The 16,315-nt window shown below is 36.4% G+C and overlaps 1 protein-coding gene across 5 annotated transcripts in view; it reads left to right on the top strand.

Annotated features, from left to right (window-relative positions):
* The window catches only part of MARCHF8 (membrane associated ring-CH-type finger 8), a 183,935-nt gene that overhangs the window by 74,196 nt on the left and 93,424 nt on the right, over nt 1-16,315 (top strand). For 4 of the 5 annotated variants that reach the window (XM_057505797.1, XM_057505801.1, XM_057505799.1 and 1 more), the window contains exon 2: nt 862-1,038. In XM_057505797.1, coding sequence (XP_057361780.1) covers nt 937-1,038 — 102 coding nt within the window. In that variant the 5' untranslated portion in view covers nt 862-936. Of the gene's footprint in view, nt 1-127; nt 230-861; nt 1,039-16,315 lie in introns of all 5 variants that reach the window. The other variant, XM_057505800.1, reaches the window with a different exon arrangement.

The following is a 16,315-nucleotide window of genomic DNA, read 5'->3' as shown; positions in this document are numbered from 1 at the left end:
GGCCAAATGTAGCCTGCTACCTGCTTTATTTTTTTAACTGTAAAAAATATTTAATTCACTTAAAGTAACAATAAACCCATTATATGCTAACATTAACATATTTTTTCTTTTTTTTTTTTAATTGAAGTATCACTGATACACTATCTTCTATTGGGTTCAATATACAACACAGTGGTTCAGCAGTTACCCATATTACTAAATTTTCACCCCTAGCCTGCCACCTGCTTCTGTAAGTAAAGTTTTGTTGGAACATAACCATTCTCATTACATTTACATACTCACTGTGGCTGCTTGCACACTAAAATGGCAGAATTTATTTGTAACAAATATGTCCCACAATGCCTAAAAGTATTTACTATCTGGCTCTTTACAGGAAAACTTTGCCAACAACTAGTCTAGAGAGTAGACTTTTAGAAGGTTAAAAATGGATTATAGATCTCTTATATTTATTTTAGACTTAACCGTTAACCTTACCATTATGTGAACTCAAGCCAGCAGTTTTAAGGAAAAATCACTATTTATATCAGAATGAATCCTTGGTTAAGGAAAAAAGTTCAAAAATATTCTAAAATAGAATATGACAGTGCTGTATTCAAAACCTGAGTGGCCAATGGAAACTTAGTATCTGATTATATATGTACCTGATCTATTAGCCTCTTTCAGGTGCTCCCATCTTATTACATGAGAACAGAGTTACCATTTCACCCATAGATACTCATCTTCTATCATTCTTGAAGACTAAGTATGTCAGGCATTGTAACTTATTAAATATAAATATGAGTATAAATATAAAATGCTAATCTCACTGTTGAAAATTTTTAAGTGTTTTAGCTCTATTATGTTTTGTCTTTTTTATCTCAGTTTGAAGTCCATGGCCCAAAATGACTCTACCACTGGAGACTCTCTTCTGTAAAGAAGACCAGACAGGAGGCTGGGATGAGCATGCCACTGCATCAGATCTCTGCCATTCCATCCCAGGATGCCTCCTCTGCTAGAGTCTATAGAAGTAAGACCAAAGAAAAGGAGAGGGAAGAGCAGGTAACTAAACTAAACTTCTTAGTTTCATTATTTTTGTCATTTTCACTGAATATGGTCTAGAATGATCAGCTCTGAGGATCAAGGTTTTCTCTGATAATATACTAAAAAAGCATATGGCATAAATAGGTTTGCTCAGAAGAAGCTATCTTTTTGTAGGTTTCTAGGTGTTCAGATTGGATATCAACATATTCTTCCATAGTTAACACATGACTTATGTATCTTCATTAGTTAAATCTATATGATTATTTCTAGTAAATCACTGAGAAAAATTTCTTTGGATTCTCAACATGATGCAAAGGATAAATTTATTTCAACAGAAATGTTATGAGTGCTTTGTACATACTGGTCTTTGCTTGCTACAAGGGTATCATTGTTAACATCACAGAGCCTATCTCTGCCCTCATGGCTCTTGATCTGGCCTTGCAAATATGCATTAGAGCCTAAAAAGGTCAGTGATGGAGGAAGTACAGGACCGCCTAATCCCATCCATGGGTCAGAAATGGCTTCCTGGAGAAAATGACATTTATGTGGAGAACTTGGCAAGGAGAAATGTGGAGTGTCCCATTTGGGGGAAACATTACCTGCTCAGTGCCCAAGGCTAGAACAAGATGAATTTGAAGAGGTTACAATAGAATAACTAGAACATAAAGGTCAAATTGGATAGCAGCAAGATAGGAATTTGGAAAAGTTACAGGAGTTACCTTAAGGAGTTTAGGTTTTTCTTTGCAGATGGTTGATAAGATTTGTATTCTTAAAACTATTATCCAGGCTGCAGTTTAGAAAGTGAATGGAATGGTTGATAGGGAGACTAGTTAAGAGAATTATTGAACACATGTAGGCCAGGTTCGGCAAATCTTTTCTGTAAAGGGCCAAATAACAAATATTTTAGACTTTACAGGCCTGTCAGTTACATCTCTTCAACTCTGACATCATAGTGTGAAAAGAGTCAAAGAAACATAAATAAATGGGCATGACTGTATGTAGTCCAGTAAAACTTTATATTTACAAAAACAGGTGACAGAACAGATTTAGCCTGTGGGTGTGATTTGTTGATCCCTGGCCTAGGGAAAAGGTGATGGTGACTTCATCTAAGACAGGGGCAGTGGGGATAGAAAGATGTTTACTTTATTAATGCACTGGGCTTGATAATTGCATGTGGGGAGCATCAGGGAGTAATCAGAGATGACTCCTGCTTTTTTCCTTGCCTTACAATGTGCTTTACAAACATTGCTCATTAGTTCTCATAGCACTCCTATTTTATAGTTAAACTGAGTTTTCTCCAAGCCTCTAAAGAATCCTTGTTAAATCAAGAATTGATAAGTCTTGTTTGAAATTGAATCATCATAGTTGATGCGATACCATTTTTTCCATTACTAAATAGAGAAAACAAAATGAAATCTATTATAGTTCTAGAAGTAAATGGACAATGGAATATGAAAAGGTGCTATATAAATTAAAAGAGGTCTCCATATTCTTAGTTTGTGTGTTCCTTTTTTCAGTTGTATTGTCAGTCTTCACCCTTTCTGTTTTGCTGAGCTCTTAGAAATATAGTCAGCATTTGTTGAATGCTGACAAGGGGTGGTGTTGGGGTAGATGATTTCTGGATGTAGTATTTTCAGTATTAGTTCTTCTTAATTTGCTGGGGACAGGAGAATACCCCCAAATATGTTTCCCATATTCTCTCAATTTTCATTTAATAGTCTTCATTTCAGTTAATAGTCTTTTCTTGTAGTCCTCCTTAGCCCAAATGGAGTTGTAAATACCTCTAAATAGAACATTTTAGGGTGCAGCCTACTTGGTAGTTGAGGCTGCTAGTTGTAATGTCACATTTGGACATCAGATGGTGGGAACTTTTTGGTATGCATTTGAGGAACTTAAACATACTTGTTTGGAATAGAGAAAAGAAGATGCCCAACATTTTAGGCCCGGAAGAGAGATTCTTTTTTGATATAAAACCCTACAGCAATGATATTGTACATAAAAGACCCTGAAGACTCCACCCCAAAACTACTAGAACTAATATCTGAATTCAGCAAAGTGGCAGGATACAAAGTTAACACACAGAAATCTGTTGATTTCCTATACACTAACGATGAACTAGCAGAAAGAGAAATCAGGAAAACAATTCCATTCACAATTGCATCAAAAAGAATAAAATACCTAGGAGTAAACTAACCAAGGAAGTGAAAGACCTATACCCTGAAAACTACAAGACACTCTTAAGAGAAATTAAAGAGGACACTAACAAATGGAAACTTATCCCATGCTCTTGGCTAAGAAGAATTAATATTGTCAAAATTGCCATCCTGCCTAAAGCAATCTACAGATACAGTGCAATCCCTGTCAAAATACCAACAGCATTCTTCAACGAACTAGAACAAATAGTTCTAACTAAAATTCATATGGAACTACAAAAGACCCCGAATAACCAAAGCAATCCAGAAAAGGAAGAATAAAGCAGTGGGGATCTCACTTTCCAACTTCAAGCTCTGCTACTAAGCCACAGTAATCAAGACAATTTGGTACTGGCACAAGAACCAGATGCATAGACGAGTGGAACAAAATAGAGACTTCAGACATTAACCCAAACATATATGGTCAATTAATGTATGATAAAGGAGCCATGGATATACAATGGGGAAATGACAGCCTCTTCAACAGCTGGTGTTGGCAAAACTGCACAACTACATGTAAGAGAATAAAACTGGATCATTCTCTAACCCCATACACAAAAGTAAATTTGAAATGGATCAAAGACCTGAATGTAAGTCATGAAACCATAAAACTCTTAGAAAAAAAACATAGGCAAAAATCTCTTGGACCTAATCATGACCAACTTCTTCATGAACATATCTCCCCAAGCAAGGGAAACAAAAGCAAAAATGAACAAGTGGGACTATATTAAGCTGAAAAGCTTCTGTACAGCAAAGGACACCATCAATAGAACAAAAAGACATCCTACAGCATGGGGGAATATATTCATAAATGACATATCCGATAAATGGTTGACATCCAAAATATATAAAGTGCTCACACACCTCAAGAAACAAAAAGCAAATAATCCAATTAAAAAATGGGCAGAGGAGCTGAACAGACACTTCTCCAAAGAAGAAATTCAGATGGCCAACAGACACATGAAAAGTTGCTTCACATCGCTACTCATCAGAGAAATGCAAATAAAAACCACAATGAGATATCACCTGACATCAGAAAGGATGGCCACCATCCAAAAGACAAACAACAACAAATGTTGACAAGGATGTGGAGAAAGGGGAACCCTCCTACACTGCTGGTGGGAATGTAAATTAGTTCAACCATTGTGAAAAGCAGTATGGGGGTTTGTCAAAAAACCAAAAATAGAAATACCATTTGACCCTGAAATTCCACCCCTAGGAATTTACCCTAAGAATGCAGCAGCCCAGTTTGAAAAAGATATATGCACCCCTATGATTATTGCAGCACTATTTACAATAGCCAAGAAATGGAAGCAACCTAAGTGTCCATCAGTAGATGAATGGATAAAGAAGATGTGGTACATATACACAATGGAATATTATTCAGCCATAAGAAGAAAACAAATCCTACCATTTGCAACAACATGGATGGAGCTAGAGGGTATTATGCTTAGTGAAATAAGCCAGGCAGAATAAAAAAAGTATCAAATGATTTCACTCATGTGGAGTATAAGAACAAAGAAAAAAACTGAAGGAACAAAACAGCAGCAGACTCACAAAACTCAAGAATGGACTAACAGTTACCCAAGGGAAAGGGACTGGGGAGGATGGGTGGAAAGGGAGGGACAAGGGTGAAAAGGGGAAAATGGGGCATTACGATTAGCAGACATAATGTGGGGGAGGGGGTCACAGGGAGGGCTGTACAACACAAGACAAGTAGTGATTCTATAGCATCTTTCTGCTCTAATGAACAGTGACTATAGTGGGGTGTGTGGTGGGGACTTGATGATGGGGGAAGTCTGGTGGCCATAATCTTGCTCATGTAACTGTAGATTAATGATACCAAAAAAAAAATGGCTTTGATCTTGTTATGTTATATTTTTTTAACCTAAAGAAAAGCTTTTTAAAGTGAATTTCTTGAAAAGCTTTTACAATAAATCAAAATATTAAAAGTAGTTCCTTCTATGTCGTGAGTTCATGGATTTTTTTTTTTTTTGAGGTATCATTGATATGCAATCTTATGAAGGTTTCACATGAGCAACTTTGTGGTTGCTACATTCACCCACATTATCCGGTTCCCCTTCATGCCCCACTGTAGTTGCTGTGCATCAGTGTAGTAAGATGTCCTGGATTGTTTTGTTTGGATTTTGTGTTTTCTGAAATTCTGACAAAAAGCTGTATCTCTTTCATAATAACCATTAGTAGAAAGAAAATCACATAATAAATAGAACAGGAATAGACTTAAAAATAAATTGATTTTTGTGTATTGATCTTGTATCTTTCAATTTTGCCAAATTCAACTTACTAGTTTTAGTAGCTTTTTTGTAGATACCGTTGAATTTTCTACATAGGCAATCATGTCATCTATGAATAAAGATAGTTTTATGCTGCCTTTTCTACCTGGATCCCTCCCTCCCTCTTACTGCCCTAAGTGAAAAGCTCCAGTACTATACTGAACAAAAATGGTGAGAACAGACATTCTTTTGTTGGTCCTGATCTTAAGAGGAAAGTATTAAGTTTTTCAATAGTAAGTATGATGTTAGCTGTATGTTTCATGTGGATACCCTTTATTAAGTTGAAAAAGTTCCCCTCTGTTTCTAGTTTTCTGACAGTTTGGTCAGGAATAGATCATGGGCTTTGTCAAATGCCTTTTCTGTGTCTTATTAAAGATAAAACTGTGCATGAGTTAGAGCAGTAAGGATGGATTTTGTTCAGTAATAACTATTACAGTAGGGAAGAGAGTCCAATGTGAACTGAACTCATCTTCTTTTTGTATAAAGCTAGCTAGGATGTTTTAAAAGGAGAATGAGGGAGTAGGGTAGAAAAAGGAATGGGGAAATGATGGGGGCTTGGGCAAGGTCAGAGTTGTAGGAGTTTATGAAAAGCTGGAAAGAATTTTGGTTAGTGTGATTGAGCCAGATCTGGGTTTGCTGACTAGCACTTCCTGAAGTCAGGCTCCTATTTCCCCACAGAGGTTGGGAGACAGGGGCTCTATGTTCAGGTGTTGGCTGGAACAAACAGCACATTCTTTTAGCCACCTTGAGTTTTCCTAGCCAGGAACGTAAGAGTATTATAATTGTCATCCTAGGGACACAGCTGTGAGAAGTTAGAAACTATGCTTCTGTTTGTTTGTCTCTTGTGCGGGTTTGGATGGGGTCATTATGTGCCAAGTGTTCTTGTCAGTTTGTTGAGATGATCATATGGTTTTTATTTTGTGTTTTGTGTATGCATCAGGGATTTCCAGAGAAACAGTGCATAAGAGGAAGTTTATTATAGGAATTGGTCCATGTGATTGTGGAGGCTGAGAAATTTCACTACCTGCTATCTGCAAACTGGAGAACCAGGATGGCTGGTGGTATAATTCAGGATGAGTCCAAAGGGAATTTCGGAAGCAGATGATTGTACGTTCCCAGTCTGCTTCCAAAGGCCTGAATCTGAGGACCTGAGAACCGGAACCAGATATCCAGTGGCTGTAGAAGATGGATGTCCCAATTCAAGCAGACAGAGCAAATCCACCCTTTGCCTTTTTTGTTCTATTTCAGGTCCTCGATGGATTGGATGTTGCCCACCTACATTGGTGAGGATCATCTTCTTTTGATGGAAATGCTAATTTTTTTCGGAAACACTCTCAAAGACACACCTAGAAATAATGCTTTAGCAGCTATTTGGCATCCCTTGATCCAGTCAAGTTGACACATAAAATTAATCAACACAGTTTTTTATTAAAAGCAAAGTGCTCTGGTTGATTTTTTTGAATGTTAAGCCAACCCTACATTTCACATATAAACCACACTTGGTTATAATATATTATCCCTTTTATACATGGTTGGATTTGAATTGCTAGAATTTTGTCTATGTTCAAAATAGATAGAATTTATATCTATATTCAAAAGGGATATTGGTCTGTAGTGTTCTTTGATTGTAATGCCTTTGTCTGATTTTGTTATGAGGGTATTGCTAGCCTCACTCAGTGATTAGGGAATTGTTTCCTCCTGCTCAATATGTTAGAAGAGTTTAAATAGAATTGGTGTTATTATTTCTTCCTTAAGGTTTTGTAGCATTAACCAGTAAAGCCATCTGGATCTGGAAAATTTTTTGAGAAAGCTTTAAACTACAATCTCAATATCTGTCATTAATATAAGGCTATTTAGGTTATCTTTTTCTTAATGCACTTTGATAGTTTGTGTCTTTCATGGAATCGGTTGCTTTCATTGGTATATAATTGTTTATAAAATGTCCCCTTATTGTTTTAGTCTGTTCCCGGCTTCTATAACAAAATCTCAGACTGGATAACTTATAAGCAATAGAAAATTATTTCTCACAGTTCTAGAGGCTGGAAGTCCCAGATCAGAATGTAAGCATGATCACTCAAGGGCTCTCTTTTAGGTCACAGACAGCTTTTTGTATCCTTACGTGGTGGAAAGGGGGCAAGAGATATCTCTAAGGCATCTTTATTATTAGATTTATTAATGGATTATTAAGAACATTAATCCATTCATAAGAGCTCTCCCTCATGACCTAATTGCCTGTCAAAGGTCCCAATTCGTAATACTATCACAATGGACATTAGGATTTCAGTATATGAATATGAATTTTATAGGGACACAAACTTTAAGCATATAGCACTCATCCTTCTAGTACCTTTAGAATCTGTTGAGATGACATCACTCTGACTCTTGTTATTGTTAATTTCTGTCTACTCTTTTTTTTTTCCCTGATCATCTGGCCAGAGATTCATCAATTTTATTAATCTTCTCAAAGAATTCTTGGGTTTCAAAGTTTTTCTCTGTTGTCATTCAGGTTTCTATTACTTTGGCTTCTCCTTTGATATTTATTATTTCTTCTGTTTCCTTTCAGTTGGATTTATTCTTCTCTAGCTTGTTAAGGTAGAAAAACCAAGGTTATTTGAGACCCTTATTTTCTAACATAGGTATTTGTGATTATAAATTTCCCAAGTTCTGCTTTTGTGGCATCCCACAAATTCTGCTGTTGAATTTCATTTTCATTCAGTTCAAAATACTTCCTTATTTCCCTTTTGATTTAGTCTTTGATTCCATGGGTTATTTTTAAGTATGTTATTTAATTTTCAAAATTCCTGGGCTTCCCAGAGATCTTGTTCTTATTTATTTCTAATTTAATTCCATTGTGGTCTGAAAATATTTTGAATAAGTTAATTCTTCTAAATTTGTTGAAGCTTTTATCATGGCACAGAATATGGTCTCTTTTTGTAAATGTTTTGTGTACACTTTAGAAGAATATGTGTTCCTTTATTGTTGTACAGAGTGTTCTATAAATGTCAATGAGGTCAAGCAGATAGTGTTTTTCAGGTGTACTAAATCCTTGCCATCTAGTTGTTCTATTAGTTAAGAGTGGTAGTGAAACTGCTGACTGTAATTATGGATTTGTCTGTTTCTCCTTATAGTTAATACCAATTTTTCTGTGTGTATTTGATTCTCTGTTATGAAGTTTGTAAACATTTAGGATTTGCTTGGTCTTCTGATAAATTAACCCCTTGTTATTATGAAATGATTATCTTTACCCCTGGTGATGGTATTCTTTACTCTGAAGTCTACCTGGGTAATAATATAGGCACTACAGCTTTCTTTTGATTAGTGTTGTATGGTATCACCTTTTCTTTCTACTTTTAACCTATTGTATCTTTATATTTAAAGTGCTCTTAAGTTAAACAGTATATGGTTGGATAAGTTAAACAGTATATGGTTGGATCTTTTTTTCCAGCCTGGCAATCTCTGCTCTCTAGTTAGATATTAAGACCATTTCTATCTAATGAGATTATTGATACCTTGAGGTTAAGTCTTCCTATTTACTATTTGTCCCATCTTTGTTCCCTTTTCATTCCTTTCTGCCTTTATAAAATTAGTTAAGTGCTTTGTAAGATGTTTTTTTCTTTGTTGGCTTATAAGCTTTATTTTAGTCATTTTTTATTTTATTTTATTTTTTTTTTTAGGGTTTATAGTATACATCTTTAACTTGTCACTGTCTACCTTCAAGTGATATTACACACTACAAGTATACTTTAAGAACCTTAGAATAGTATACTTTCACTTCTCCCCTCTGGGCCTTTATGTTATTGTTGTCATGAATTTTTCTTAGATATGTGTCATAAGCCCCAGGGTACAATATTATCATTTTAAAACGCTTTTAAAAGGGATTGAAATAATAAGAAAAATATCTTTTTACCCTTATATAAAGTAACTACCATTTTTTATGTTATCTGTCTGAGTAGAGCCATTTTCCCTCTGTGTGAAAGGCTTACTTTAATATTTCATGTAGTGTGACTTTGCAGGTAATGACTTCTTTCAGATTTCTTTTTTTTTCTTTCTTTGTTTTCTTTGTTTCTTGTGTTTGGGGTTTATTGAGCTTTGTGGATCTGTGGTTTTACAGTTTACATTGAATTTGTAATAGTTTTCAGTTTTTTTTGGTGCACTCCCTTCTCTGGGGACTCCATTATACACATTAACTGGCTTAAAATTTCCCAGTGTTGCATTTTCAATATTTAAAAATTTTTATTTTTTTCTTTGTGTTTTAGATCATTCTAATTACTGTGTTTATAAGTTCATTAGTCTTTTCTTTTTCAGTCTCTAGTCTGCTGTTAATTCTAACTACTGTATTTTTCATTTCCAATACAGTGTAGTTTTCATCTCCAAAAGTGCAGTTTGGATTTTTTTTTTATACCTTCCATGTCTCTGTTCAACTTTTTGATCGCAAGATCCAAATTGAACTAAAAATTTACTAAAAAATAAAAGATAAAGATAGCAAGTGGTACATATCTTTATAGACTTAAATCAAATTTTAGCATAGTTGTAGTATCTTGAATACATTTCCATTTGATTATCCTAAGATTTTTCTTCATTCCTTTCCCATTCTTTTCTTTTTTGTACAACTAATTTCACCAATTAAAAAAGTCTGTGTTTTTCTTATTCTGCTGTCCCCTTTCCCCATCATTTGATGTTTTTGCATTTCCTTAGGCTTATTTTAAAATGTCCTTCTGTGCATTTAAGGAGGATTATTAACGTGTATTTTATTTTATTTTATTTTATTTTATTTTATTTTATTTTATTTTATTTTTTATTGAAGGGTAGTTGACAACAGCATTGCATTACATTAGTTTCAGGTGTACAACACAGCGACTCAACATTTATATACATGATATTTCTAGGTACCAGGTATCACCATACCAAGTTGTTACAATACTTTGACTATATTCCTTATGTTATACATTACATCCCGGTTACTTATTTATTTTACAATTGGAAGTGTGTTTATATATATATATATATATTATATATATATATATATATATATATATTATATATATATATTGTGAGGGCATCTCTCATATTTATTGATCAAATAGTTGTTAACCACAACAAATCTCTGTATAGGGGGGTCAATACTCAATGCACAATCATTAATCCACCCCAAGCCCAATTTTCGTCAGTCTCCAATCTTCTGATGCATAACGAACAAATTCTTACATGGAGTACAAATTCTTACATAGTGAATAACTTACATGGTGAACAGTGCAAGGGCTGTCATCACAGAAGCTTTCGGTTTTGTTAATGCATTATGAACTATAAACAGTCAGTTCAAATATGAATACTCATTTGATTTTTAAACCTGATTTATATGTGGATACCACATTTCTCTATTATTATTATTTTTAATAAAATGCTGAAGTGGTAGGTAGATACGAGATAAAGGTAGGAAACAGAGTTTAGTGTTGTAAGAGAGCAAATGTAGATGATCAGGTGTGTGCCTGTAGACTATGTGTTAATCCGCGCTAGACGAGGGCAATAAACATCCATGTATGCAGAAGATTTCTCTCAGAACATGAGGGGGGAGGTTCTAAGCCTCACCTCTGCTGCTCCCCATTTTCTCACCAGATGGCCCCCTGCGACTGTGCCTGTCTTAGGTTGTTCCTCCCTTGAGGAATCTTACCCGTCTCTGGCTAACCAGTCATCTTCCGGGGCCATACAGGGAAATGTGAAGTTGGTAAGTGAGAGAGAAGCCTTATCGTTTGAAAAGGTTAGCTTTTTACTTCTTTGCATATTTATGCCCTGTGGCTTCTATGCCCAGCATTTGTCTTGAGGTGTCTTTACCACTTGGAAGAATTATGATACTCGGTAAATTCGACATGTGGCACGAGTTCTATTTAAAGGTTGTGATTAGGTAGGAAGAAGAAAAGCTACAGAAGTAGCAGGCAGAAGAAAACCTGGGAAGATTGATTATTTCATTGACATATCTTCTTGTAGAGTAACTTCAGCATGGATAGGTTTTAAACGACTAATTAAATTGTGCACACACATTAACATAATAGGAATATAGTTACCTAACCAAAGCATACCTGTAATTACCAGCCATCTCCAGTGAAACCAAGAAAACCAGTTAGGCACCTTAGGCATTTGTGAAAACTTATCTATGATATGGTGGATATTGTCCGACTGAGCTTAAACAGTCTGAGAGAATTCAGATAAACTAGAACACCCCATTCCTGGGGACTGTTCATATCCCATATGTTCTTTTAACGATAAATAGTCTGTGGTTGTAAGATTTTGGAGTGCTACAATTTGCACTTCTCCTAATTCTTGTTTGAGTTCCAACAGTATAGATCCAGTCCAATTTTTGTTTTACTGCATGCACAGGCCAGCTTAGATATCTCCTTCATCTTTCCCATGGCAAGTCCAGGAACTGGTGGGATGAGTGCATCTACACCTGTGACAGTGTGTGGATCTTTGTTGAAGTTTTTTTTTTTTTTTTTTTTTCTGATCATCTTCTGTCATGAGTCTTCCCGAGAGTGCTGATGTTGGAAGTTCTTTTTCATATCGTATCTTAGTTCATTTTCGGGGTAGCCAAATTAGGCTTTGATCCTCTGTATAAACACAAACAGACCCTTTGCCTACACTTTTATATGTCCTTTATATCATTGTGTAGAACTCATTAGAGGTCACCACATAGGAACTGCATTTTTTTTTTTTAATCATTAATCTACACTTACATGACGAATACTTTGTTTACTAGGCTCTCCCCTATACCAGGTCCCCCCTATATACTCCTTTACAGTCACTGTCCATCAGTGTAGAAACCTGTTGTAGAATCACTACTTGTCTTCTCTGTGTTGTACAGCCCTCCCCTTTCTCCCACCCCGCTATGGATGCAAATCTTAATACCCCCCTACTTCTCCCCCCCTTATCCCTCCCTACCCACCCATCCTCCCCAGTCCCTTTCCCTTTGGTACCTGTTAGTCCATTCTTGAGTTCTGTGATTCTGCTGCTGTTTTGTTCCTTCAGTTTTTCCTTTGTTCTTATATTCCACAGATGAGTGAAATCATTTGGTATTTCTCTTTCTCTGCTTGGCTTGTTTCACTGAGCAAAATACCCTCCAGCTCCATCCATGTTGCTGCAAATGGTTGGATTTGCCCTTTTCTTATGGCTGAGTAGTATTCCATTGTGTATATGTACCACATCTTCTTTATCCATTCATCTATCGATGGACATTTAGGTTGCTTCCAATTCTTGGCTATTGTAAATAGTGCTGCGATAAACATAGGGGTGCACTGATCTTTCTCATACTTGATTGCTGCATTCTTAGGGTAAATTCCTAGGAGTGCAATTCCTGGGTCAAATGGTAAGTCTGTTTTGAGCATTTTGATGTACCTCCATACTGCTTTCCACAATGGTTGAACAAGTTTACATTCCCACCAGCAGTGTAGGAGGGTTCCCCTTTCTCCACAGCCTCGCCAACATTTGTTGTTGTTTGTCTTTTGGATGGCAGCCATCCTTACTGGTGTGAGGTGATACCTCATTGTAGTTTTAATTTGCATTTCTCTGATAATTAGCGATGTGGAGCATCTTTTCATGTGTCTGTTGGCCATCTGTATTTCTTTTTTGGAGAACCGTCTGTTCAGTTCCTTTGCCCATTTTTTTTTTTTTTTTTTTAATAATTATTTTTTATTGAAGGGTAGTTGACACACAGTATTACATTACATGAGTTTCAAGTGTACAACACAGTGGTAGAACATTTATATACATAATTCTAGGTTCCAGCTATCACCCCACCAGGCTGTTACAATATCTTGACTATATTCCTTATGCTCTACATTACATCCCGGTTACTTATTTATTTTACCATTGGAAGTCTGTCCTTTTTTTTTTTTTTTTTTTTTTTTTTTGTGAGGGCATCTCTCATATTTATTGATCAAATGGTTGTTAACGACAATAAAATTCTGTATAGGGGAGTCAATTCTCAATGCACAATCATTATTCCACCCCAAGCCTAATTTTTGTCAGTCTCCAATCTTCTGAGGCATAACAAACAAGTTCTTACATGTAGAACAAATTCTTACATAATGAATAAGTTACATAGTGAACAGTACAAGGGCAGTCATCACAGAAACTTTCGGTTTTGCTCATGCATTATGAACTATAAACAGTCAGTTCAAATATGAATACTCATTTGGTTTTTATACTTGATTTATATGTGGATACCACATTTCTCTCTTTATTATTATTATTTTTAATAAAATGCTGAAGTGGTAGGTAGATACAAGATAAAGGTAGAAAACATAGTTTAGTGTTGTAAGAGAGCACATGTAGATGATCAGGTGTGTGCCTGTAGACTATGTGTTAATCCAAGCTAGACCAGGGCAATAAAACATCCACGTATGCAGAAGATTTCTCTCAGAGCGGGGGGGTGAGGTTCTAAGCCTCACCTCTGTTGATCCCCAATTTCTCACCTGATGGCCCCCCTGCGACTGTGCCTGTCTTAGGTTGTTCCTCCCTTGAGGAATCTTACCCGTCTCTGGCTAACCAGTCATCTTCCGGGGCCATACAGGGAAATGTGAAGTTGGTAAGTGAGAGAGAAGCCTTATTGTTTGAAAAAGTTAGCTTTTTACTTCTTTGCATATTTATGCCCTGTGGCTTCTATGCCCAGCATTTGTCTTGAGGTATCTTTGCCACTTGGAAGAATTATGATACTCGGTAAATTTGATATGAGGCACGAATTCTATTTAAGGGTTGTAATTAGGAAGGAAGAAGAAAAGCTATAGAAGTAGCAGGCGGAAGAAAACATGGGAAGATTGATTATTTCTTTGATATATCTTCTTGTAGAGTAACTTCAGCATGTATAGGTTTTAAGCTACTACTTAAATTGCACCCACACATTAACATAATAGGAGTATAGTTACATAACCAAAGCATATCTGTAATTACCAGCCATCTGCAGTGAAACCAAGAAAACCAGTTAGGAACCTTAGGCATTTGTGAAAACTTATCTATGACATGGTGGATATTGTCCAACTGAACTTGAACGAACAGTCTGAGAGAAATCAGACAAATTAAAACAACCCATTCCTGGGGACTGTTCACATGCCATATGTTCTTTTAACAGTAAATAGTTTTTAGTTGTAAGACTTTGGAGCGCTACAATTTGCACTTCTCCAAATTCTTGGTTGAGTTCCAACAGTATAGATCCAGTCCAATTTTGTTGTTTTACTGTATGCACAGGCCAGCTTAGATATCTCCTTCCTCATTCCCATGGCAAGTCCAGGAACTGGTGGGATGAGTGCATCTACAGCTGTAGCAGTGCGTGGATCTTTGTTGGGGTTTTTTGATGATCATCTTCTGGCATGAGTCTTCCAGAGAGTGCAGATGTTGGAAGTTCTTTTTCATATCGTATCTTAGTTCATTTTCGGGGTAGCCCAATTAGGCTTTGATCCTCTGTATAAACACAAACAGACCCTTTGCCTACACTTTTATATGCCCTTTATACCCTTGTGTAGAACTCGTTGGAGGTTACCACACAGGAACTGCCCTTTTTTTTTTTTTTTTTTGCTATCACTAATCTACACTTACATGACGAATATTATGTTTACTAGGCTCTCCCCTATACCAGGTCTCCCCTATAAACCCCTTTACAGTCACTGTCCATCAGCATAGCAAAATGTTGTAGAATCACTACTTGCCTTCTCTGTGTTGTACAGCCCTCCCTTTTCTCCTACCCCCCCATGAATGTTAATCTTAATACCCCCCTACTTCTCCCCCCCTTATCCCTCCCTACCCACCCATCCTCCCCAGTCCCTTTCCTTTTGATACCTGTTAGTCCATTGTTGAGTTCTGTGATTCTGCTGCTGTTTTGTTCCTTCAGTTTTTCCTTTGTTCTTATTTTCCACAGATAAGTGAAATCATTTGGTATTTCTCTTTCTCCGCTTGGCTTGTTTCACTGAGCATAATACCCTCCAGCTCCATCCATGTTGCTGCAAATGATTGGATTTGCCCTTTTCTTATAGCTGAGTAGTATTCCATTGTGTATATGTACCACATCTTCTTTATCCATTCATCTATTGATGGACATTTAGGTTGCTTCCAATTCTTGGCTATTGTAAATAGTGCTGCGATAAACACAGGGGTGCATCTGTCTTTCTCAAACTTGATTGCTGCATTCTTAGGGTAAATTCCTAGGAGTGCAATTCCTGGGTCAAATGGTAAGTCTGTTTTGAGCATTTTGATGTACCTCCATACTGCTTTCCACAATGGTTGAACTAACTTACATTCCCACCAGCAGTGTAGGAGGGTTCCCCTTTCTCCACAGCCTCGCCAACATTTGTTGTTGTTTGTCTTTTGGATGGCAGCCATCCTTACTGGTGTGAGGTGATACCTCATTGTAGTTTTAATTTGCATTTCTCTGATAATTAGCGATGTGGAGCATCTTTTCATGTGTCTGTTGGCCATCTGTATTTCTTTTTTGGAGAACTGTCTGTTCAGTTCCTCTGCCCATTTTTTAATTGGGTTATTTGTTTTTTGTTTGTTGAGGCGTGAGAGCTCCTTATATATTCTGGACGTCAAGCCTTTATCGGATGTGTCATTTTCAAAGATATTCTCCCATACTGTAGGGTTCCTTTTTGTTCTATTGATGGTGTCTTTTGCTGTACAGAAGCTTTTCAGCTTAATATAGTCCCACTTGTTCATTTTTGCTGTTGTTTTCCTTGCCCGGGGAGATATGTTCAAGAAGAGGTCACTCATGTTTATGTCTAAGAGGTTTGTGCCTATGTTTTCTTCCAAGAGTTTAATGGTTTCATGACTTAC

The sequence above is a fragment of the Manis pentadactyla genome, chromosome 8, assembly GCF_030020395.1.
Source record: "Manis pentadactyla isolate mManPen7 chromosome 8, mManPen7.hap1, whole genome shotgun sequence".
In the NCBI taxonomy this organism is placed as follows: Eukaryota; Metazoa; Chordata; class Mammalia; order Pholidota; family Manidae; genus Manis; species Manis pentadactyla.
This window is presented reverse-complemented; position numbering and strand designations above follow the sequence as displayed.